The sequence below is a fragment of the Drosophila subpulchrella genome, chromosome X (genome assembly GCF_014743375.2).
Source record: "Drosophila subpulchrella strain 33 F10 #4 breed RU33 chromosome X, RU_Dsub_v1.1 Primary Assembly, whole genome shotgun sequence".
Taxonomy (NCBI): Eukaryota; Metazoa; Arthropoda; class Insecta; order Diptera; family Drosophilidae; genus Drosophila; species Drosophila subpulchrella.
The window spans coordinates 12,882,057-12,906,060 of NC_050613.1; the positions used below are offsets into that span (position 1 = coordinate 12,882,057).

The 24,004-nt window shown below is 38.5% G+C and overlaps 4 protein-coding genes across 6 annotated transcripts; 2 read left to right on the forward strand and 2 right to left on the reverse strand.

The window, feature by feature from the left end:
- Positions 1 to 1,828: 1,828 nt before the first annotated feature.
- Positions 1,829 to 7,494, forward strand: LOC119556075 (ADP,ATP carrier protein). Of its 2 annotated transcripts, none has more exons than XM_037867899.1 (4): positions 1,829 to 1,963; positions 6,212 to 6,512; positions 6,587 to 6,714; positions 6,786 to 7,494. In XM_037867899.1, exons 2-4 carry the CDS (start codon positions 6,216 to 6,218, stop codon positions 7,258 to 7,260), a joined length of 900 nt encoding a protein of 299 aa, XP_037723827.1. In that variant the 5' UTR covers positions 1,829 to 1,963; positions 6,212 to 6,215; the 3' UTR covers positions 7,261 to 7,494. The 2 variants fall into 2 exon arrangements, with proteins under 2 accessions (XP_037723827.1, XP_037723826.1); XM_037867898.1 differs by lacking the exon at positions 1,829 to 1,963 and adding an exon at positions 4,231 to 4,385.
- A 1,379-nt stretch (positions 7,495 to 8,873) lies between these two features.
- LOC119556852 (ADP,ATP carrier protein) lies at positions 8,874 to 11,023 on the forward strand. The gene is made up of 3 exons (XM_037869323.1): positions 8,874 to 9,348; positions 9,425 to 9,552; positions 10,264 to 11,023. The coding sequence occupies exons 1-3, from the start codon at positions 9,028 to 9,030 to the stop codon at positions 10,736 to 10,738; spliced, it is 924 nt and encodes a 307-aa protein (XP_037725251.1). The 5' UTR covers positions 8,874 to 9,027; the 3' UTR covers positions 10,739 to 11,023.
- A 378-nt stretch (positions 11,024 to 11,401) lies between these two features.
- LOC119556853 lies at positions 11,402 to 19,032 on the reverse strand. Of its 2 annotated transcripts, none has more exons than XM_037869324.1 (3): positions 18,543 to 19,032; positions 11,868 to 12,035; positions 11,402 to 11,807 (listed from the first exon to the last, which is right to left on the reverse strand). In XM_037869324.1, exons 1-3 carry the CDS (start codon positions 18,708 to 18,710, stop codon positions 11,610 to 11,612), a joined length of 534 nt encoding a protein of 177 aa, XP_037725252.1. In that variant the 5' UTR covers positions 18,711 to 19,032; the 3' UTR covers positions 11,402 to 11,609. The 2 variants fall into 2 exon arrangements, with proteins under 2 accessions (XP_037725252.1, XP_037725253.1); XM_037869325.1 differs by lacking the exon at positions 18,543 to 19,032 and adding an exon at positions 14,947 to 15,197.
- Positions 19,033 to 21,578: 2,546 nt separating this feature from the next.
- On the reverse strand, positions 21,579 to 23,906 carry LOC119557469. The gene is made up of 2 exons (XM_037870235.1): positions 22,201 to 23,906; positions 21,579 to 22,141 (listed from the first exon to the last, which is right to left on the reverse strand). The coding sequence occupies exons 1-2, from the start codon at positions 23,904 to 23,906 to the stop codon at positions 21,862 to 21,864; spliced, it is 1,986 nt and encodes a 661-aa protein (XP_037726163.1). The 3' UTR covers positions 21,579 to 21,861.
- Between the last annotated feature and the right edge of the window lie 98 nt (positions 23,907 to 24,004).

Genomic DNA, 24,004 nt, shown 5'->3' on the forward strand with positions numbered 1-24,004 from the left:
GGAAATTAAAGTTTTCAGCAAACTAATGTATCTCATTTGTTTCAAGATGCACTAATTTTTTACATTTTTCACATTTCGATTGTGAAGAATTTCACATTCAGTGCATTTTATCACCATCTTGTAAGTGGCCATGTCTTGTTTAGAATCTTCAATAAGCAAGTCTTTCAATATAAAGTAAAATAATAAATATAAAATTCAAAAAGTGCGCCAAGAGTAGAATAGTCAAAAGATGGCGCTTTAAAACTCGATGCCAGCGGAGTTGCCAGACCACGCTTACAGTAGTGTCCGGTAAATGATCAAACCAAAAATTGAGGAGGGTGACGCGGCTAAGCTAGCGAGGACACCCTCTATCGTTTTGGTGAGACCGTTCGGCCAAACCGTGGGATGTCTTCAGAATATACTGGAATATACCGACATGGTTCTACAAACGGTCTTACCAAAAATGCGGTTTGTGACACGGCTAAGTGCTTAGCAAGGACACCATCCATTTATGTTAAGTTTAACATTAGTGATGTGCCAGTTACCGATAGTCGCAGCCTGGTCACCACAATTTATTTTTATATTCTAGTTATCGATAAATTGAGGACGCTTTTCTTTTATAATGAATGTTATGATGAAACTTATTTTAACAGTGCACACTTGTCCAGCCATTCCGTGTGTTTGGCCAAAAATACGTTTCTTTTTTTAAAAAATTAACAAATGAAGTACGGTTTTCGTTTTATAAAAAATTCAGCATATTTTGCTTATTTTTAAAGATAAATGTTCATGAAATATCTTATAAAAAAAAGGAAAACAATATCTTAGAGTCCAAGATAATGTTGTAGCTGTTCAGACTTCTTCATAACGATTTTCGCAGGTGGTTCTCTACAAGTAAGAAATATAATGTACCTACTTTGTCTTGCTTCTTTCCTAGAAAATAAGAGAATCTCCCTTTCGTCATCTTCTGGAAATTGGGTGCCATTCCCATTGATCAATTCACTTAAATCACTCATTGCCGACTCGAAGTTGTTTTGGTAAAGCTAACACTTATTAAAAAGAAAATACAATACAACAAAATAAATTATTTTTCCACATTTTGATGATGCAAAAGTAAAAATGCATTACAAAAAAAAAATATATATATTTTGCAAGTAGATTTTTCAATAAACTTTGGTCCAGCAGCCACCGAAAGTTGGGATTCTTAGACAATAATAAACCTTGAACTTCCTAATATTTTTACCGTCAGTAATTTTGTTTGAGATGGTTCTCAAGTTTCATTTTTTTTTTAAAGAAAACCGACAATGGTTTGGACTATCTATACCATATAAAAATCAAATTCACATTGTTTTTAGTTTGTTGAATGGTTCCATCTTTTCAGAAAGTATACTTCAGAAATTTCAGATTTAAGGCCCAACAATTAACATTCTAGCCCACTGTGCACTGTTAGAGAACGATTGCATTTAACATTCGCGGGAAACTTTTAGGGATGTGCCTAACCGATAGTCACGACCTGGTCACCCCAATTTATTTTTATTTTTATGTTCCAAATTATCGATATGTAATATTTTTATAAACTCAAAAATATCGATATATTGATATTTGAATATATTTTTCACATCCCTGTGGCTAAAAACACTTACGTTGGTGCTATCTCCCATGTTACTGACACTTACGTGACTCTTACGATTGCTGACCCTTAGTTTTCCTGGCACTTACGTTTGCTGATAGCGATAGACGATATTTTATTTAAAAACTTTTAGAGATGTGCCGAACCGATAGTCGTGACCTGGTCACCCCAAATTATTTTTATTTTTATATTTTCAATAACCGATATGTAATATTTTTTAAATTCGCATCCGCCATCCCCAGCTATCCTCAGCCAGCACTTCACGAATTTTCATTCGCCAAGTGAGCACGCGGCTTCGTCTGGTTCTGCAAAAGAAGTTTTTATTCTGTGACTTTTGTGAGAAGTTATCAACTGAAGGTATTGTGCTATTTTCTATTCCTATCACCTTTCCACGGCCTTTTTGCTTTAAAAAAGAAGGCGGCGTACAAGTGCATGGTGAACCCAGTAAATTGCCATTGATTTTTTTTCACGTCACCTTGCGCTAGATTCTATAGTTATGTAATGTGCTAATTTTTTTATTGTGTCGGTGGTGGTTTAACTCATTGTCTATTTCTACGACGAGCTGTTCAGGTTCGACTGCACCTAAAATAACTCCCAAAATGGGGTTTGAAAAAGCCGAAAAGTGCTTACATAACCAAGGCGAGAATTAATTGTGCCGAAACTGAGTTTGCCTTGAAAGAAACACGTAATAAACTGGGCGTTCTAGCGAACTTGATAAGTTCTTGATCTTTGATCTATAGTACATATGAAAAGCCAAAAAGAGAAAATTGAAGCCACGCTGGATCATTTTGCCCAACTTTTTTCGGCCTTTTTTTTTTGCAACCACGCTGGAACTGCCAACTTATGCAATTGGCATCGAGTTGGCAGGCCGGTTCGTCGGTATGAGAAATTTGCACATCAGATTTTGGTGTTTTTACCCATAATTTCACTGCTGCTGAGTCAAATATGCCTGCATTTGCATATATATGTTAGAAAATAGAGCAAATGCATGCGATTTATTAGTTGAAAGTGTGGCAATTGATTGTTCTACAGCCCACTCACACACACGCACACATTGGCGAATAAATTCCATGTGCCACTAGCGCCCTCTCGCTCACTCCCATGCCAGACACCAGCTGCGCGTGCAAGTGCTTAGCTGTGTGTGTGCAAGAGAATGAGTAAGTGTGCCGTTTCTTAAGAGAAAATGTAACCATCTCTCTTCTCCCTTTCTTTTCTGACCTGCTTTCTTTCTACCTTTACACGGTGAAGACAAAAAGTTCTTGCAAAAAAAAAAAAACGGGTTTCCCCACATTTTGCAGATCTTTCCCCTACACTCTTAACCCCTTTTGACGTCAATCGTTAAACTACGTCTAGTGTTCATGTGATTTATGTTTATTTTGCCCCTTTGTGTGGCCTTTTAGCGCCATTTTGCACTGATTAGAGATTAGTGTTTATTGTTACATCTCCCTCGCGAATCGCATCACATTTCTCGCTGGCTGTGGGGAAATTTTCAAGCCGCCTGTTTACTCCACACCCTTTTTTTTGTTTAGTCTTGCAAATCCAATTCCCACACTGAGCGAAAAGATAAGCTTGGCATATTTTTTTTGCAGCAACTGCAATTGTTATCTCTATCGCAGCGTGCGCTCTCTTTTGTTTTTTATGTAATTACTTTTGCGATAACGGGACCTTGAAAAAGCGTCGCAGACAGTTATATAAATAACTGTATTAGCAGCGGTGTTTATCTAATCGCTTCACGCACTTTTTTTTCGAGCTGCCGCCCTTCCGCGTGCGCGAAAGAGACGGAGAGCGAGCGAGAGAGCGGCAAGCGGACGTCAGAAAGCCAAGTCACATGCTAACAGTGTTGACTACATTTTGCAATGAAGCCAAATGTTAAAAATAGCTAAACAATATATATTGTTGAAAGATAAATGAAACAACTCAATTACTTTTAGTTGTTCATTTTTGGGGAGTTTTTGTTTGAGTTATAGGTTTGCTTTACAAATTCCATCTTAGCGTATGTTTCTCACATTAAACAACTAAATTTGACTCGATTTGTTTTTATTTATTTCCTTAATGTTATCTTAAAAATATACTTGTTATGTATGTGAATTTAGATTCTAATTTTGATGTTCTGGCTATAAAAAACTAGCTAACTTGTCAACTCTGTCTGCTACGCAGCTGACTTGTCGGCTCTTTGCCAAATGTAAAATGTTGTGCGTTTCTTTTTCTTTCCTTTTTTTTTTTGGCAAGCATTTAGAAAGCGCCGCCGAAAACCTCGAAAGGGGTAAATGAAAAACAATTGGCCATATATGCATTTTTGGGCATGGCAAAACGAAACAAAAAGTGTTTGCTAATGAGTACAAATTGTGGTGCTAGTACAACACTTCCTCTTATGCAACGAACGGCATTGAATTCGAATTCTTAGCACTGATAAGCGGCGATCTCTCGCTCTTTGCCAGCCTGCCCCTCCCCTTCCCAACACCCACCCACCCTCTCTCTCTCGCTCACACACGTGCTGTTGCCAACCGCTAGTTGGAGCTCTCCTCTCTGCATTTCGCACATTTCCCTCTCCTGCTCTCTCTCCCTCTCCCTCTCTCGCTCATCTGTTGCTGAACTTGACGACGACCGTCGCCGCCGCAGCCGCAGCCGACGCAGGCAGCGCAGGCTAGCTGGCTGATTTCGGCGAACGGAACTTTCACAAGCAATTCAGTTGCCGTCCGGTTCAGACTCTTCTGACTTCCAAGGGAATAAGGATAATTTTTTTTCGGTTTTGTGCTGTGATATAAAACACATACAAATAGTACGTATGGCCAACAAATTGGAATTCAATTATCGAGTTGAATGCAAACGATACAAGTGCATTCATCATCATCATATAGCATTAAAGAACAAAAGCCCAGTTAAACGCGTGTGTGATTCTTTTTTCCTTTTTTTTTTTATTAATTGCAACCTAAGCAATGAACAGAATTTGCCTGGTTATGTAAAAGCAATAAGAGTTGAAGAAAGAAGAGTTGAGTAACTTGAATCATTAACAACTTTTTTTTCTGGTGTGCGGTGCTTATTTCTTCGGTCTTATGCAATCAATAACAATGAATAAAGAATAAACTTAACCCTGGATTGTGTTGAGGATACTACTCGGCCTTCGGTGGAAGCTTTCCACGTGCAACTGTAGAATTTTTCCAGCTGAGGCTATTACATCACGAGTTCTCGTGTCTCTCTCTCTTTTAGCACACAAGAAAAGCTTCGCTCTCTTCCAGTCTTCGTCAATCAAATCAAAAGTTTAACACGATTAGATAACGGTTGTTTGGAAGAGAAGAGCCGAACAGCGAAAGGCGCAAGAGAAACCAAGCTCTCTTTGCCTTTTCCCTTGCCAAGTGTGGTTACATAAACCCATTGTGTCAATGAAATGCTAATTTAATTTCGCTGAATTTTATTGAAACACACGGCTAAAGAAGAGCAGCAGCAGCAGTGGCACTGCTGCTCTTGAAAGTCTAAAATTAACGAAAAACCGAAACACGCTTCAATGGCGAATGCCAGCTGCCAAAAAAGTGTGGGCCCCTATAGCCATCTTGCTCACACCCACGCAAACGCCCATATATACTGGCTTTTTCCATTGAACTTTTTCTATTCTATTCTTTTCTTTTCTTGCGGTGTGGCAATTATGCAATCCCAAACATTACTCAATGAAAACCAGTAAAAGGCTGTTTTATTTAACTAGAACTGCAAATAATTTATGCCATTCTCTAGTTCAAATAAATTGGATTAGCAATGTATGCCACGTAATAGTTTTTCCCCAACCGCAAAGTTACATATGTATCTTCAACTCAACTCTTTAGATTCTGGCTGAAAACTGGTTAGAACTCAATTCGATTTTCCTACAATATTCACTTATTGAGCTCGATTCAAAACACGTGGCAACAACCGACCAATAATCTTTTTAACCCCCTTATTTTTTTTTGCACCAAAACCTGTTTTACCGGCGACTGGCAACACCCATACCCATACAATCGCTTGTTTTTGTTGTAACGAAAATGCTGAGCTCCCCATATATGTATCATCAATTATTAACCACCTTTAACCTTAAGTTATAATATGTATTCTATACTAACACATTGTATACACATACTGCATGTTTTACCACTTACGCGTTTTCATTTGTCGCTAAAACATTTTATCTTACCCTCCACAACCTTTATTAAACCCTTAGTGCTTATAAAAAAAAGGAAAAAAAAGTGCATGTCTTTCGGTTTCGGTTTGTGTATTACCCCCCCATCAATTATTATTTTAGAACATTGACAATTTTCACATTTTCATTTGGCTTTGGGCTATTCTTCTTTTGTGCCCTCTGCACCTGTGTAAAGAAAGTGAATCGTACATCTACCATACAAACGTATTATATCGTAAAACGCTAAACGTAACATTATGCAACGCATGGGGTGCCTCCCCATTCGTATATCAAGCACCATCACCACCTGCATGAAATTGGGATATCATCCAATCCATATAACATCACTGAAGTGTATCATCGGTAATCATCAATATGCGCGGGGTATCATCCAACGATGGCTAATTGAGACAAAAAGGAGATTAATTCGAGTTTCGGGCAATTGCGCAATGTGTTTACAGCAAAATGGGCAAGGATTTTGATGCTGTTGGATTCGTCAAGGATTTCGCTGCCGGAGGCATCTCCGCAGCCGTCTCCAAGACTGCCGTCGCCCCCATTGAGCGTGTGAAACTGCTCCTGCAGGTTCAGCACATCTCGAAACAAATCAGCCCCGACAAGCAGTACAAGGGCATGGTTGATTGCTTTATCCGCATTCCAAAGGAACAGGGATTCTCGTCGTTCTGGCGCGGTAACTTGGCCAACGTCATCAGATACTTCCCGACCCAGGCTCTGAACTTTGCCTTCAAGGACAAGTACAAGCAGGTGAGTCGTCATTGGACTGCCATTTAAAATTGGAACTCAAATGTAACGTATATGTGGCTCATCATATAACGTAGGTCTTCCTGGGAGGTGTTGACAAGAACACCCAGTTCTGGCGTTACTTCGCCGGCAACTTGGCCTCCGGTGGTGCCGCTGGTGCTACCTCTCTGTGCTTTGTCTACCCCTTGGACTTTGCCCGTACTCGGTAAGTTTGGATACTGAACCAAAAAACAATGTTTAGATATTAACAATACCATTTCAATCTTAAAATTACAGCTTGGCTGCTGATACCGGCAAGGGAGGTGCTCGCGAGTTCACCGGTCTGGGCAACTGCTTGACCAAGATCTTCAAGAGCGACGGCCTCGTTGGTCTGTACCGCGGCTTCGGTGTGTCTGTCCAGGGCATCATCATCTACCGTGCCGCCTACTTCGGCTTCTACGATACCGCTCGCGGCATGCTGCCCGACCCCAAGAACACACCCATCTACATCAGCTGGGCCATCGCCCAGGCTGTGACAACCGTCGCTGGCATCGTGTCCTATCCCTTCGATACCGTGCGTCGTCGCATGATGATGCAGTCGGGTCGCAAGGCCACCGAGATCATCTACAAGAACACACTGCACTGCTGGGGCACCATTGCCAAGCAGGAGGGCACCGGTGCCTTCTTCAAGGGCGCCTTCTCCAACGTTCTCAGAGGCACTGGCGGCGCTTTCGTGCTTGTGTTGTACGATGAGATCAAGAAGTTCTTGTAAATTAAATTATTAAATTATTCAAACAAGCAAAATACAACAACATACAACAACAACAACAAAACTAAACACTACCAGCTAATTATGTTAGATAACTGAAAGAGAAAAGCTAAAACTGCAACAGCAACAGCAAAGTTTGATCTGCAACCAACACCTCTTACCAAGAACAACGGCAAGCAATAACAACCCTTCCACCCTCCCCCTCTGATATAATTATAATGATTATATTATTTATAATAACTGGGAAATTAATTTACGGAACGATGGCCAGAGTCAATAGAACAACAATACAACAGCAATGCTAGGAGAGAAGGATCCGACTCGGCTCATGAGAGAAACCCACTACACTGAAAGACGAACGAACATAGCGACGATATTATTGATTAGTATTGTTAAGTTTGGGTTAGGCTATTTACTATATACCATTTCATGTTGCTGGGTCGCGCCACATCTCCCCAGCCAAATCAGTGTTATCGATAGGGTGCAAAGAATCGATCGAAGACCTGTAGATTCTTTAGCATCCGGCACGACAAACAAACTCAACTTCGGTTGGTTTAAAAATATATAAAAATTGATAAAAATAGTACAATCTTGTGTTTTTCTTTATTCATATATGCATTTGAATTTTTACAAATTGCAGTAGCATACTTTGCGTTTTTATGCAGTTATTTAACCGATTGATTTCAGAACGAGAAGTGAAATGGGTTGGATGTTTTAGAGCGTCATTGGGCGAGCCTAAAAGTTCACCTCATAAAATAAAATAAAGGAAAGTGTTGTACCGATTGAAAATTTTTTCGTTTTTAAGTCATGTATATTTACATGATTTGGAAAATGCAACTGTATTTCTTTAAGTAGCCTTTTAAAAAATTTAATTTTCGAAAACTTGTGCAAATTGGAAACCTCATTTATTAGGAATCTATTAGTTTATTATGCATTTATTTATCTATTATAAATTAATTTTTCCATTTATTTACTTTACATTTATTTATCTACATAGGTATTTATTATTATATGTACATTTATATATATATTATACATTAATATATATATTATACATTAATATATATATTATACATTAATATATATATTATACATTAATATATTTATTAATTTATTTATCTTTTTATTTACTATAATTTTATTTATTTATTATAATTTTGTAAATTTATATATCTATTCATTTATTATAAATTTATTTATTTATTTATTTATTTATTTAGCTATTTATTTTATTATGTTTTTTATTATTTGTTTATTTATTTTTTTGTTTATTTATTCATTTGTTTATTTATTTGCTTGTTTATTTATTTGTTTGTTTATTTATTTATATATATATTTATATTCTGGTTCTGAGACAATTATAATTCCAGCTATAGCTAGTGGGCCAGGAGGAGGCTGTTGAAATTCTTTTTAATTCTAAAAAGTACCGATGTCTAATTTAAGGCATTTAATTAATTAATTTTATTATATTTATCAAGGGAAGGTGCACCACAGATACTCTCTTTATATTTTTGTTACGAATTGGTTTTTTTTTTTTTTTTTTTGTTAAATTTTGTTTAAAATTGTGGCTTTAAGTTGGCCAAGCCGATCCTATCGCTTGTCAACTACTCGAACGGTGTCATAACTTTTGATAGCCTATATCAGTTCAGATCTCGTTCGTTGTAAAATCAAAATTTTAAGTTGCAAAAAGTGAAAGTCGGTTTTTATTCTTTTTACCAATCGTTGATGCTAATCGGAATCATTTTAAAATCAAGCGAACAATAATCCAACATGGGTGATGAAGGCGGTGGCGGCGGACATGGAAAAGGCGACCTCAAGTCCTTCCTCATGGACTTTATGATGGGCGGCGTTTCGGCGGCGATTGCCAAGACGGCGGTGGCGCCCATCGAGCGTGTGAAGCTCATCCTGCAGGTGCAGGAGGTCTCCAAGCAGATCGCGGCGGATCAGCGATACAAGGGCATAATCGATTGCTTCGTTCGCATTCCCAAGGAGCAGGGATTCTCGTCCTTCTGGCGCGGCAACTTGGCCAACGTGATCCGATACTTTCCCACGCAGGCCCTCAACTTTGCCTTCAAGGATGTGTACAAATCGGTAGGTCTTCGTTAAATTCTTTAGATCATCTTAACATACTTTTGTATATACACTTAATATCCCAATCTTAATACAGGTCTTCCTCGGCGGCGTGGACAAGCACAAGCAGTTTTGGCGCCACTTTGCAGGTAACTTGGCCTCCGGCGGTGCAGCAGGTGCCACATCTCTATGCTTCGTTTATCCCCTGGACTTTGCCCGAACCCGGTGAGTTAGGATTTTCACCTACTAGTTCTACATAAAGTTAATTTACTTTAATCTTTTAATGGAAACCAATAGCGAGGATACTTAATATTTAACTGTTAAATCAGCTTTTCTATTTCACTATTTACTTGGGGCCCACACAACGTTCCTATATTATATAACCCCTAATAGCATTTTTATCTAATTACCGTATGTTAATAGTGCGGATTGGTAGCCACATAACATAGGTGGCTCATTATTTTTCTAGCTTTCTGTATTAATTACTTTACTATATATGTATACAGTTTTCATATGGATATTTAAGAGATTACTTGAAAAGACCAATATTTTTTCTAACCTTATGGGTATAATAATATTTTTAAAGATAAGAAGTCTGCCTAAAGTTTTGAATGCTTCTCAATGCTAAGACATTTTTCCTAATTTAATTTTTTCATAAAACTAGATCCATTTTAATATTCCTAAAATCGTAGGGCCTAAATATTGGTTTCTTCTCTTTATAAAAATAATTCCATATTGGTCCAATAATTATAATACATTTTAATAATACTAATAATTTGGATTAATAATTATTAGTTATTAAAATGGAACCGCATTTTATGCTATATCTAGTAGAATGTAAATTTATGTTAATAAATCAATCTTTACCCAAAAGCTTCGCATGCTATATCTTGTATTATACAATATTTTGATAATATCCCTATCTTCTTCCAACAGTTTGGCCGCCGACGTGGGCAAGGGCGGTAGTCGGGAGTTCAACGGCCTGATCGACTGCCTGATGAAGGTGATAAAGAGTGACGGCCCCATTGGCCTGTATCGCGGCTTCATAGTATCGGTGCAGGGCATCATCATCTACCGAGCGGCCTACTTTGGATTCTACGACACGTGCCGCGACTTCTTGCCGAATCCCAAGAGCACACCCTTCTACGTGAGCTGGGCCATCGCCCAGGTGGTCACCACCGTGGCCGGCATTGCGTCCTATCCCTTCGACACGGTGCGTCGTCGCATGATGATGCAGTCGGGCCTGAAGAAGTCCGAGATGATCTACAAGAACACGGCCCACTGCTGGATGGTGATTGCCAAGCAGGAGGGCACCGGCGCCTTCTTCAAGGGCGCCCTATCGAACATCATCCGCGGCACGGGCGGCGCCTTGGTTCTCGCGATCTACGACGAGATGAAGAAGTACTTTTAGCCCCGATGTCCGGCCGTTTGTGGTGAGCCCATTCGGCCACCATATAGCAGCACCCCACCCAATAGCACACCACGATCTCGCCGCACCTGCGGATCATCCCACCGTCAGCACACCGATTTCATCCTTTAATGGAGGAGGACTTGGACCCCGAGGGCCCCAATAGAGCCCAATAAATTAACTATTTGATTGGTGGCAGGATGGCCGTATGGCTGTTTGGCTGCACCTCATCTCAGTTGTGTTCTTCGGCAGTGGTTGAGAAAATACAAATAATTTATTGAACTTTAATCTTTGTTGCGCTCTTTGTTTTTGGTGCATGTGTGCTTTGACTAGGGTGGGCTGGTTTTCACAAAGATTCTAAAGATGTTAAGCTTTCTAAATCATAGGAAATTTGTTTGTTTTTTTTTTGTTCTTGACTTTAACAACATTTATTTAATCATAATTGTTTTAATCGTTGCATATTTTGTTTCAAAAAATTAAAAACAGTGTGTTTAAAAAAAGTAGAAAAAAACATTGTAAATAAGACCTGAAAGATTAAATATGTATTTTAAAAAGAATTCAGTTTCTTTGGGGCTCCCACCCTACTCGTTTTCGCAGATGTGTTCGTGTGCGGGTGGGTTTTAGCTTAAACGTTAGTTAGACATTTAAAGTAACATTAAAAACACATCAAGTCGAGAAAGGCTTTACTTTCCATTGAGCTGACCGCACGTGCTGTGTCGTTTTTTGTATGACATCGCATAAATAAACAATGTTAGACCAAAATATGTTGGTCAAAAAAAAATAGAGACGAAACTACATAGACGCGAGTTGCACTTAATTTGTAAACAATTAGAAATTAAACTACGCTTAGATCCAGCATTGAGTGTTTGCGGACTTAGTGTGTGGCTCCGGATCTGTGGGCAAGGAACAGGAAGTATGTGCCCGCCCCGTAGGCAAGGAAATTGAAGAGGCCAAAGACTCCGGCGGCAGTGTAAGAACCGGCACCCTTTACTGTAGAATCCGACCATCTGGCCAGTTCAACGATAAAACCGATGAAGTACAGTAGAGTAAGCACGGCGGTGGTGATAAGTTCCTGTTTGGTATAGAGATGGTTAGTAACCCTGATAGTGCTACTCCTTGATTCCATACTCACCGAGAATATCCAGTTGACAGCTACGTTGCTGGCCTCCCGAATGCCCAGAAAGTAAGCGGCGATGAGTAGAATGGTGTGGATAAATGATATTACGATTACGAACATGAAGAAAGAGGTGGCAAAGTATATGGGAGGAGACGCCAGAGCCATGCAGATAATGCCCAGCACCTGCGAATTTGGAAAGGATTGGAAACATTCGTAAGTAAAAGGTGATAACAGAACTCATCATCGTTTTGAGATTTTATTTTTATAATTTTTTCTTGATCTTTAATAAATAGATGAAGATGTGTTTGAGCACAGACTTATATGAACACCATGTAGATAAAGTTTGTTAAAAGTATACATAGATAATAACTAATGGAAGATTAAAAAAATATGAAGTAGAATATTGTGGAATTCTATGATATGATCTATTGGTGCGAGAATCTTAAATTCTTTGTACAATCATTTATTTTAAATATTTTCTTATGTCAAGAGTTTCAGTCTTCTTGGCGAAAACTGTTAATAATTTGTACTTTTGCTCGATGATCACCCAGATCGTGATCTCCAATTGACGGGCGCCTCTTCAAGGCCATGTTTTGATTCGGAATCTGGAATCTGGAATCATGTCGTGATGTCACCTTTAATTGAATGCACACCATGAATGAAATGGCTGTGCTGAGCAACGAAGGTTGCTCTCCGTCTAATTAAGCGGTGAATTCAAAAGATTGTCACTAAGTATTATAAATGTATTGTTTTTAACAGATTTTTTTTAATTTCAATGTAACATATTTACTTTTTATAAAATAAACAAAACATTCCAGTTCCAAAACTAATGGTTTTAAAAGATATTTAAGTTCAGAGATACAGTGTTCTAGTTTATAATATTTTAAGTACTCTTTGTAATATCTCAAAAACTTGTATTCAAACTCATAACACTTAAATGACTCAAAATATTCATCTTTGGAAAATGCAGATGCATTGCTAAGTCAGTTTTGAGAACCTTATCGAAAGTCAAGAAAACTCGCAGGGTGATACGATATGTTAAGTACCCTGAGAATTCAGCACTGGATGACAGGCGGTGATGACACACATTCTCCTTCGACTAAAACTAAGGTGACGTGGTTCTTTGAGCAATTAAAAGGCAATAAGCCTTTGGTGACACAAACATCAAGTGATAAATAATATAGAAACAAAACACAAAACAAAAAAATGAAAACAAGCAGGTGCGCAGTCGACTTCGGCATTTGGTTTTGGCTAAAACAAAAGGTACACGAAAAGTGAAAGCTGAAAGTTGTAGCCAGGCCAAAAGCGACCTGTTGATGGCAACTTGTTGTTTCTTTTTCTTTTGCTGGTGTCTCCTTTGTTTTTTTTTTGTTTTTTTTTTTTGCCATCTGACAAACAATTAACTAACAGCAGCAGCAAATCAAAGGTTGATTGAACTGTCAGCAATTCGTTGATCTTGGATTGCATTCCCACCTTTTTTGAATGGTGTTCTTTTTTTTAATTTGCTCTTAACCAGACAGATGCTGATTTTGTTGCAATCCACAAGCTTGCGTCAGTTTTCAAAAATAAAAGAAAGAAATGTGTCTAAGAATAATATGAATTTTTTTATTTTCTAAACATAATTTATGGGTGTTTTTTTTATATGTACTTGTGTGTACGTATATGTATATTTAACAACAAACGTTTTGTATATAATTATATATACTGCGCTTACTGCTGGGATCTTTTATAAATAGTTTATGTCGCCTTGAATGTGGATACTTCCGAACTGAAATCATTATTAAACTTTTTGGCCCCCTGATTACGAATAATTGGGCTGGCTTCTTAAAAACCCATTGTTTTTTCCTCAAATATTGTAAACAATATTTGTAGATCTAGTTGAAATACGCATTTTATGCTCAGCGATTGGAGGTCTATGCTTTTCAAAAGTTTATCCCAATAAAAACTGTAGTTTGGTATACGGTATAGCGTTATACATATGGTAACGAGCAATTTGCCTTGTGGAGCATGAAATAGTGCGTAGAGAGCGAGTGCATCAAAGTATATCGATCACGGTCCCAACATAATAATGTACTTTTCTAGCGCAATCAATGACGCGAAACGCCACTGAAATGGATCTAGTTCTTGACCTCCGTTTATACGGTCTGGGTTCCTAGTCTGTTGTCTGGGAAGTTTCAGTGGCGTCACAGAAAACAAACAAGATCCATTTGAGTTTATACCATATCTATATAAATAAGTTGCTATGTAAAATTTTAAGAAGGCATAGCTCAAACCAACAAAGCTACAGCGGCCTTTTTTGTTACCATATATATTTATTGTAGTGTAGATTTGTGCTAGCAACTGATTTTGAATCTGCAATTTTTTTAAAAGATTTTTGACTAGTTTTACTTGCAAAATAAATACATTTTCAGACTCAATTTAACTATTATTTTAATTTTGTAATACTTTTAATTGGAGCGCTCATTAAGCGTAAGTTTCTTATGTGCATCTATATAAATTGTACACGACTTATCACTGAAATGATATCTGTGGCACCCCTGATAGTTTTGGTTATTGTGGTTTATATAAACGGTCTGATATATATATTATATTTATAATACATCATTGATATTTTCTGTGCATGGATGATCAATAAAAATAGTATTGATTATGCCAGAAAGATAGACGCAGTTTAGTGGCTAAATGACAATCGTTAGTGTAATGGTATAATATATATATAAATATCGTTTGCTGGCAATCTGTTAACAGGGCCAAGACTGAGCTTTAAAGATGAGCTCACTTTTCAGAGCGCAGTACACTTAGTCAGCGTCAATTACCTAAAATGTACATAAGCACACGATATACAAACAAGTATTTGCATAACTTTGTATACTTGGTACAGTGCGTTTCTCAGCTGTAAGCCTAACCGCATGTAACTAAGTCAGCGAACGGCATTAATTGGGCATTGGGAATAGCTCCTCCCAACCTCTGCCGGCACATGTACAGCGTACGAGAGTCCCGGTGCAAATTGTTTACACAAATGAGCGTATTGTGTGCCGACCGCTGAACTAAGTTATTACAAGTTAAGCTAAGTAATTGAACCAATTATTTTTACCATCTTATTCTGAATCACTTTCTGAATCACTCTGCGTTAAATCTATATATGCTACCGGATCCTTTGAGTCACAGATAAATATCACATCATTATCGTCCTCTTCTTCATCCTCATCAGACGAGTAATCAACATTTATGTTCATAACTGGGACTTGGACTTGAGGGTCATAAGTTGGCATTTCTTCTGCAGTGCGTTTAATTCTCTTCAATGGGGCTTTACGATACACCAGCTCCTTAACTCCTCCTTAATTTTGTAAATACTATTTTCATATATCAGAGATACTATTTACAGGCTAGACACAATTACTTGGAAAGGTTGAAAGGATGGAAAAACAATAGCCTACACCGATAAAAAAAAAGTAGCAAATCTAGAGTTAAGCTTAAAAATTGTTTGCTATGTTATACATCCATTGTGGATTTATTTTACAATTATAGTTAATTTAAAAATATTAAAATTTGATTTAAAAATTAAATAAACAAAATATTTAAATTAAATATGACCATTATTAATTAATATTTTCTACCTTTATAAATGGATTGTCACCAATGCAATTGACCGAAAAAGGTAAAAACTATTGGAATCAATTTATTTCAAAAGAAATAATTTTTCTTGTAAGTACTTATTTTAAATATAATATACTCCTACAACCTAGAAAACTCTGATCGTGGTCATTTAAATTAAATATTAATTGTCGATTTATAGTTTAAAAAGATCAATTTAATACTAAATCAATAGAATTTTTCTTTTTTATAACTTTAAGGGCCTTGCTATCAGTAAAAATAAGGTTTACATATATGAAACGTACTGTACCGTCGACAAATAGATGCCGTAACGATCGATCGCATTCTCCAAACCACCAACAAACACCAGCCACTGTGTAAAGCGACTTCTCGGTCGAATCCCCGATTCCGATTCCATTTCCAATTCCGATCCCGCCCCCGCGGTTTGTGGTAAAAATTTCTTGAATGACACCGAATGTGTGTCATAGTTTCCGCTTTTGGCGAGAACATTAAAATTAAAATCCACGACAATAATGCCAAACATTGTTGTCTGCCATACGGATCGGCAGCTTCCAAAATATCTTACGTAATTGCGCTATTATAAAAAGTTCTCAAAGGCAGGGACCAAGACCAACAAAACTTAATAATAAATCGTTCTCTTTCCGATTTGCATATATTTTTTGTGTGTTTGCTGTGTATATAGAGCGCACACTTGGCCATGGAATGCATACATAAATATGTTTGCGTATACATATATGTACATTGTACATATATACTTGCAAGTCGGGGCCATTCAGGGTCCAAAATGCTAATTGTCGGGCTAGTACGATAAGATATGGCCGATAGGATTCGACAAATTGGGTTGCAACTTCTAAAAGTTTGATGGTTTTGGGGGTTTTTTCGATTCGGGACCAAGGGGCGGATGAGTAATGGGCCTGGGCAAATTAGCAATCGACGGTCAGGTGTCAGGCATGGATTGCCTTATCACTATGATAGCTGGGCTACCGAGAGTGCCCTCCTTCCCGTCGATCGCACAGGTGGTCGCCTCATTATCACCCACCTTGCTCGGATAACGGGGCGTATGAGTAACGGGCGATTAGCCAATTTTCCATCTATCCTCATAATTGGGGAAAATGAGTCACGGTCGATTAGCCCATGGCAAAACAACTACAGTAAAACAACGAATATTTTATGCTATAGAAATGTTACAAAAAATAATAACCCAATATATTGTAAGATACCATATCATATTTAATTGCCTAAAACTGTATAATGTTCATTCCAATCATATAATTTATTGTGGAACTGTTTTCTTATAAATAATAAAAAAATGTAAGATACTATGCGATATCATGTAATATTTAATTTTTGATATTATTATAGTATAGTATAAAACATTATCTTTGTTATCCTACATGGCATTTTCCCATATTTCCTTTCAAAGAGCCACCTAATAACTTTTCATGGCTAAGTAGTTTAAGTTGATGATAATTCGAAAATTGTGCAATTATCGAGTTATTTATTCAGAGGGTTAAGACCACTCGATTCGCATTTGGGAACCACGCAGGTGCATTTTTTTTTGTACATACTATATATGTATGTGGCCATGTTTTTGTGGCAACGTTAAGTGAAGCACTTTTACATATTTATATTGCGCTGAGACGACTATCAGCAGACTATCGCTAAAAGGCGGCCGATAAGATTAGTTGCAACAAAAATATCCCATTTGACAGACTAGCCACAATGGGAACCAAAAAAAATAAATGGCCATTTGGTGACATCAATGCATGCGAGAGATAAGTTGTTGGATCGTTTATGCTTGATCAGTGTGATTTTTAAGAAATGTTTTGAGGAACGTAGGGAATATCCAATAACTTCATGGCTTGTCCTGGCAGAAAATCAATAAGTAGCACTTAATAGCCGACAGTTTAATCATATCAGCGACAATGCCCCCCTCGTACTTATTCAGTATTGATTTTCTGTGACAACTGACGAACGTTTAATAATGCATTTTTCATGTGTGCCCCACCAGTTGTCGGCGACCGTATCCTTTGACCTTGATTAAATGGTAGACGTAGTGAGGGGGTGGGGGACTTTTTACACCTGACACGCAGGTAAGACACAAAAGTGCCCAAACCACACTTGCGGATTGCGAGTATCTTGTGTTGGCGTAAATACTGATCCATCGCCTACACACCACTTGATTTGTGCCCATTGCGGCTGTGGGAAAATTCAGAGTTCCAAATACCAGGCCAAATGGAGTATTCGCTCTTTGGCTTTGACTTCTGTCTAGATATGCTGCAGACAAGGGTCCAATGATAGGGGCCCAATTGACCACATGGCCCTGGACTCTCACATGTTTGCAGTTCCCACAAGTTGGCTCCCCCTATCTTATCCGCCTTAAGCCTAATGAGATCCTGACATACCTACACTAAGTGTATATTTGTAGAATTGAGTACACATCGAGGGACCCTAGGCTTTCTGAAGTTCCAAGATATCTCGATAAAGAATGGTGGGGCAACGCAAACTTTAGATAAAACGGTTCAATTTATGACGATAACAGTTCTATAGAGTATTATTTTTTGCCTTTCAACTTTTCTATAGTTCAAATAGTTCAACGTTCAAATAATAACAAAATAACTTTTGTATATGTTTATCAGCTATTTTGGAATTTTTTGAAAAGAAAAAAATTTTGCGGAAATAATATTACACAGGAAATAGAGTTCTTAACAGTAAAATATTAATCAGGTCACAAACACTCAAAAAAAAAATGTATCGTTGTTCTTAACAAACAAAATGATTTATGTTACATTCTCAGCATAATCATACCCATTAAGTATAGTCTAGTTCACATTTCAAAATTTGGAAATTTGGCTTTGCTCCAGAGAACAGACTTTTGGATGTGAATTATATTCACATTTTTTTTAATTACCTATATTTGAATTTGAATATGTAAGATTTGAACCTAATAAATTCAACATTCATTCAAAGACTAAAATTAAAATGTTTGTACTTCGAAAATAATCTAGTATAATACCCACATTTCTCTTTCCGTACAGAACATTTTGGGTATATTTGGGAGCTGAGTGTACTTACGAATTGGACAATTTTGATAATGCCCGGAATGGTGCGGAAATAGTCGATGTTGAGGCGGATGCCGTTCCAGAAACCGCCATCGCCGCCAGCGGTCGGGTTCGCCCCACCGGGCGGTCCGCTCGTGGTTGTTGTTGTGGTGCGCTCGATATTGACCACGGTCTCGACCATATTGTTGCTGTTTTTTTTTCTTTAGTTTACTTGCTGGCGGGGGAGTTTTAGCTGGGCAACTATTTTTAAACACTTGTCGCGATTGTCACAATAAAATAAGACGAAAAAATAACCACAGCTTGTTCACTGGTCGATCGGCGGCTATGTCTATACCTATATATCTGTATAAATACGTGTGACGCCCTCGCGCGCCTCTGATTTTGAAATATATTAAGTGTGTAGGTATATCTGGTAGTAGGGGCTATAGCTGTGCCATATATGTATATATATATCCGTTCGCTATATATATCCGTTGGCGTTGTTTTGTCCACGGCGGTCGCTTGTTGACTGAACTGCGAACTGAACTTGCCGCCGCCGCTGCAGCCTAACGGTTAACCGAGCGCCGAGTGCCCGCTCACTCACGCTCTCACCCTCGCTCGCTCTCCCACTCGGCCGGTTAGCCCAGCCAGTTAGCCAGTTAGTTAGTTAGTCAGTCAGTTGCGCGCGCCCTTTGACGACGCCCCTGCGAGAAAACCACCTCCCACCACCCAACGCCCCCCAGGGGCAAACTAGTTTGCTGCGCCTGCGCCGCCGATTCTTGCACACTGCACAGTGGGACAGGTTGGCGCTTTATTGGGCCTAACTTCAACCTACATACATTACCCTTTTCTTTAAACCAGAAAAATGCATTTGGAGATTTGTTTTCTAAAAACAAATGAATTTAAAATAAATTCAAATTAAACTGGACATAGTTAAAGCCAATGCTGCGGATGAGTAATATTATTTGCAGTGGCGGATCTAGAATTTGGTTGTCGGGGGATATAAAAAAAATTTCTTGTGTAAAAATAAAAAAATTGGAATAAAATACATATTACATATATTTTTTAACCCCAGTGGGTTGTCTATACCCCTTATCCCCCGTGGATCCGCACATGATTATGATTTGTTACTTTTAAGTACTTTGTAAGTTCTATAGATATTATTTTGTTGTCTATAAAAGTTTGTGAGAAAAAATATTCAAAATTGGACAAATATTTATTTTAAAAATTTGAATTACATCAAAACTTTACTTTCAGTTGGAAAGCATTTATAATGTTTGTTATTTTCAAGTTATTAAAAATATTTTAAACGTATTTGACAAACATTTAAAATTTTTGTTTAATGTAAATTTTTTGTTTAAGTCAGGTAACCAGCTCGATTGCTATCTCCTTCCGTTTCGCTTGCTGGATTTTCACCCCTCTCTGTCTTTTTCACTCCCACTGTTCGATTTTCGCAACTGGTTTATTGTTCTGATTTTACTTTTATGCTGCCGTGAACAGAGGTCTCCGTATAAGTTATCCCAAAGACAATCAATGAATATAGAACAATAAAAAAATTAATGTATTCGTTATGTCTATAAAAGCTAAAAGTTGTTATCATAAATTTAAAAATGACGGCATAATTACTTTTAAACAAACAATCCCTTTATGAGTTCAGGATTTTTTGACTAAAATCACTTTTTTGGGTTAGCGATTTTATACTTCAGATTAAGTTCAAAAATACTAATTTTTAGTGGTTTTTCAGTCGTAGTTTAGCCAAATCAAGGCGTACAGCTAAAAGGCCGACTGTTTTGAACAGCTTGCAAAATATGCTAACGATCCCTATCACTTTAAGGGAAATTTGTTTTTTGGCCAATTTTCGCATTTTTTGTAAGGGGTTACATCATCTTTTTTTGCGAAAAATGGCAAAAATGAAAAATTTTCAGGTTAGAATGCCAATAGATTGGAAATTAAGCAACGAGCTCGACGAGGTATGACATTCCTCATTCTGACATATATTTTTGTTATGGCAGTCAAAAAACGGAATTTTTAGGGCGAAAAAATGGATTCTGATTTTCGTCAAAAATACGAGATTAAGATTTTGGTCAAAAATGCGACATTTTTTTCGGTTTTTTCATCGTAGTGTAGCCAAATCAAGGCGTACAGCAAAAAGACCGACTTTTTTGAGCAGCTTGCTAAATATGCTAACGATCCCCATCACTTTAAGGAAAATTTATTTTTTGGCCAATTTTCGCATTTTTTGTAAGGGGTTACATCATCTTTTTTTGCGAAAAATGGAAAAAATGAAAAATTTTCAGGTTAGAATGCCAATAGATTGGAAATTAAGCAACGAGCTCAACGAGGTATGACATTCCTCATTCTGACGTATATTTTTGTTATGGCAGCCAAAAAACTGAATTTTTAGGGCGAAAAAATCGATTCAGATTTTTGAAAAAAATGCGAAATTTTTTGTTTTTGGTTTTTCCATCGTAGTTTAGCCAAAGCAAGTCGTACAGCAAAAAGACCGACTGTTTTGAGCAGCTTGCCGGAAATGCCATCGATTCTTATCACTTAAAGGAACTTTTATTTTTTGAGGCATTTTTGCGTTTCTTGTAAGGGGTTTTTTGTGACTATGATTTTGTTCAAAAATACTCATTTTTAGTGGTTTTTCAGTCGTAGTTTAGCCAAATCAAGGCGTACAGCTAAAAGGCCGACTGTTTTGAACAGCTTGCTACAAATGTTATTGATCCCTATCACTTTGCCAATTTTCGCATTTTTCAAACATCAAATTCTTTAGCTAAGAATGGCAAAAATTAACATTAACATTTGTTGTTCTTTTGTGTTTTCTTTTTAGTCTGAGTAGTAACACCACAATTTAAATCATACCAATAAATTTCTTTTTCTTCATGTATTTGATGCAAAACGTTTCTCCAAACAAAAATATAAGTAACTACAAAAAAAATTTTTCAAAAATCAGTTTGCTTACATTTTTTATGATTTTTTGAAAATGCTTAGAAACATGCACTTGAGCCATATTTTTCTTTTTTTCATACAAATGCTTTCCGACATTGTCACCTTATACTTCATTTAGTTTCAAAACAAAGTCAAAAAATTTAATTCCTTCAAAGCATCTGTCGTGTTAAAGCATTTATTAATAGTATAAATATCCTGTTTAAAATTCCAATACTAAATATATGTACTTAATCCCCTTATCCTTTCCAGATTCGCTCACCGCGCAATCGTATATAACCTTCCTGGCCTGCATCAGTACCCATCGATGCTATCTTAGCGAGACGTTGGTCATTTTGGCCAAGAAGCTCCGCCTGAGTCCGAGTCCAAGTGGTTCGCCAAAAGGTGAGCTCCCTTACCCATTGCTAGATATAGTTAAAGTCCACGCAGTCGAGGATCACCTCACGCATACGCCGTTTGAAAGTCGCCTCATTGCCCACGCCCAGGAATCCGGCGCCCTGCAGATCCGTGGTGGCTCCGGCCTCGATTCGGTCGCTAATCGCTTGAAGGTCGGGCACATCCTGGCCCTGCATTGTCACGATGGGCAGAACCATCATGGCAAGGAGCAGGCCCACAGCAGCTTTGGTGGCCACCTGGTCATCGAAGGCAGGACGGGGAAGAAGTTCCTCCAACTGCTCGCCTAATCTATTACAAAAGTGGCTTGTACTACTACAATCGAATATTTCAGATTTTGTTTTTCTTACCTGTTTAGCTGTAGACCCAACTCCTCGTAGTAATCCTCCAGCATATTATTGAGGTACTGTTGCCGGAATTCTTGCGAGGTGCATGTGAAGAGGAAATAGGCTAGATCGGTGACCGGGGAGGCATATCGCATCAGTTGCCAATCGATCAGACGAACATCCTCTAGATCCCCCCCTCCTGTTGTTTTGTAAAGGATGTTATTGTTCCAGCAATCACCATGGCAGATAACAGCGAAGGGTTCGCAATTGGATCCGCTGACCAAAGGGAGCAGCAGCTCAAAGTACGATCCTCTGGCAAAGTACTCTTCCAGGCGAACCCTGTAGGGATCATCCCCTGGTGAGAGCAGTGAAGAAAGGGCACTCCCTTTGAGATTCTCAAAGTAGACACCCAAAGCGTGATCCTCACGTCGCTGCTCAAAGATGTCAACCAGCTTCTGGAGTTCATACATTCTCTCAGGAAATTGACGCTTCCCGGCCAGAGAAATCGCATGTAATTTGGCATAGGTGCAGATTACCTGACGCACATGCTCGATGGATAAGTCCAGGAAGCGATTGTGCAGATGGAAACCAGAACAAGATAGGTCCTCCAGTACAATGCATTCGTTCGCCTCATCCTGACGAGTTCCGAAACAAAGGGCGTGCTGCCGGAAACGATCCTCTGCGGGGATCTTCCACTTCTCCTGAATCATCGCAGCCAGTGGCAGGAACACCTGGTATGCTGCCGTTTCCCTCAGGAAACAAGGTCGTGCGAAGAATTGCTTGCGGCGCACGCGATTCTGGGGAGGAAGCTTCACCACCAGGCTGCGTTTCAAGTCGGAAGCCACCTGTAACCGCCAAACCACACCCAAATAGTTGTCACCTTTGGCACTGGCTCTGTTTAAACGGAGTTCTGGATTGGCTTCTAGGTCGGGCCATAGTTGGTTAACCAGTTGGCGGAGGAACTGGGTAACTTGCTCGTTGGGGAGATCCTCTTCTGGTTTAGATGCTTCTCCCCCGTGTTCTTCCCCATTCTCCTGTTCTTCTTCCTCAATTCTGTCTTTGTTCTCCTTATTCTGGGTGTCCACACTTGGGTCCTGCAGGTTGTCTTCGGTGCATTCCCCAGCAGCTTGCTCCTTGTGATTATCCTGCTTCTCCAGATTTTCAAGATTATCTGTGAGCTGCTCCGTGTTCTCTGAGATTTGTGGATGCTGTTCTTCGTTTTCTAAAGACTCGTCTCTCACCAGAACTGCCTGGTCTTTCAGATTTATTGGCAAACGTTCCTCGGTCTGCGTGTTTCCATCCAGTTCATCTTGTAGTTGTCCTTTGAATTCAGATTCAGATTCTTTTTCTAAGAGCTGATCCTTAAGTTTGCTATTCAATTCGGGAATTTCTTCTTCGAGCTCTTGTTTTTCTTTAGGATCTTTATTTTTTAAAACATTTTCGTCCAGTTTTTCTATTACCAAGTGCTCCGCTAGAATACTTTCCTGTTGACATTCACCTCTCCTCAATTCTTCATGTTCCGGATCCTCCATCGAGTCCTGATCGTTCTCAATCTTCGGACTATTCTTTACTTCTTCCACGTGCTCCTTTGCGATATCCTTATCGAGTCGGTCTTCATCCTCTTGCCGTTCAAGACCACAATCCAAAATATTTTGGATATATTCTTCTATAAGTTGCTCCCCCTTTTGGTCATCCGCGTCCTCCAGCTGCTTCTCGCTGGGCTGCTCCATTGCACACTACGACACCGCCCCGAGTGTGACCCGTTTATATAGATAACTAAATCCAACCGCAACGACCGCAAGTCGAATGATGCACTTACTCAGGTTTC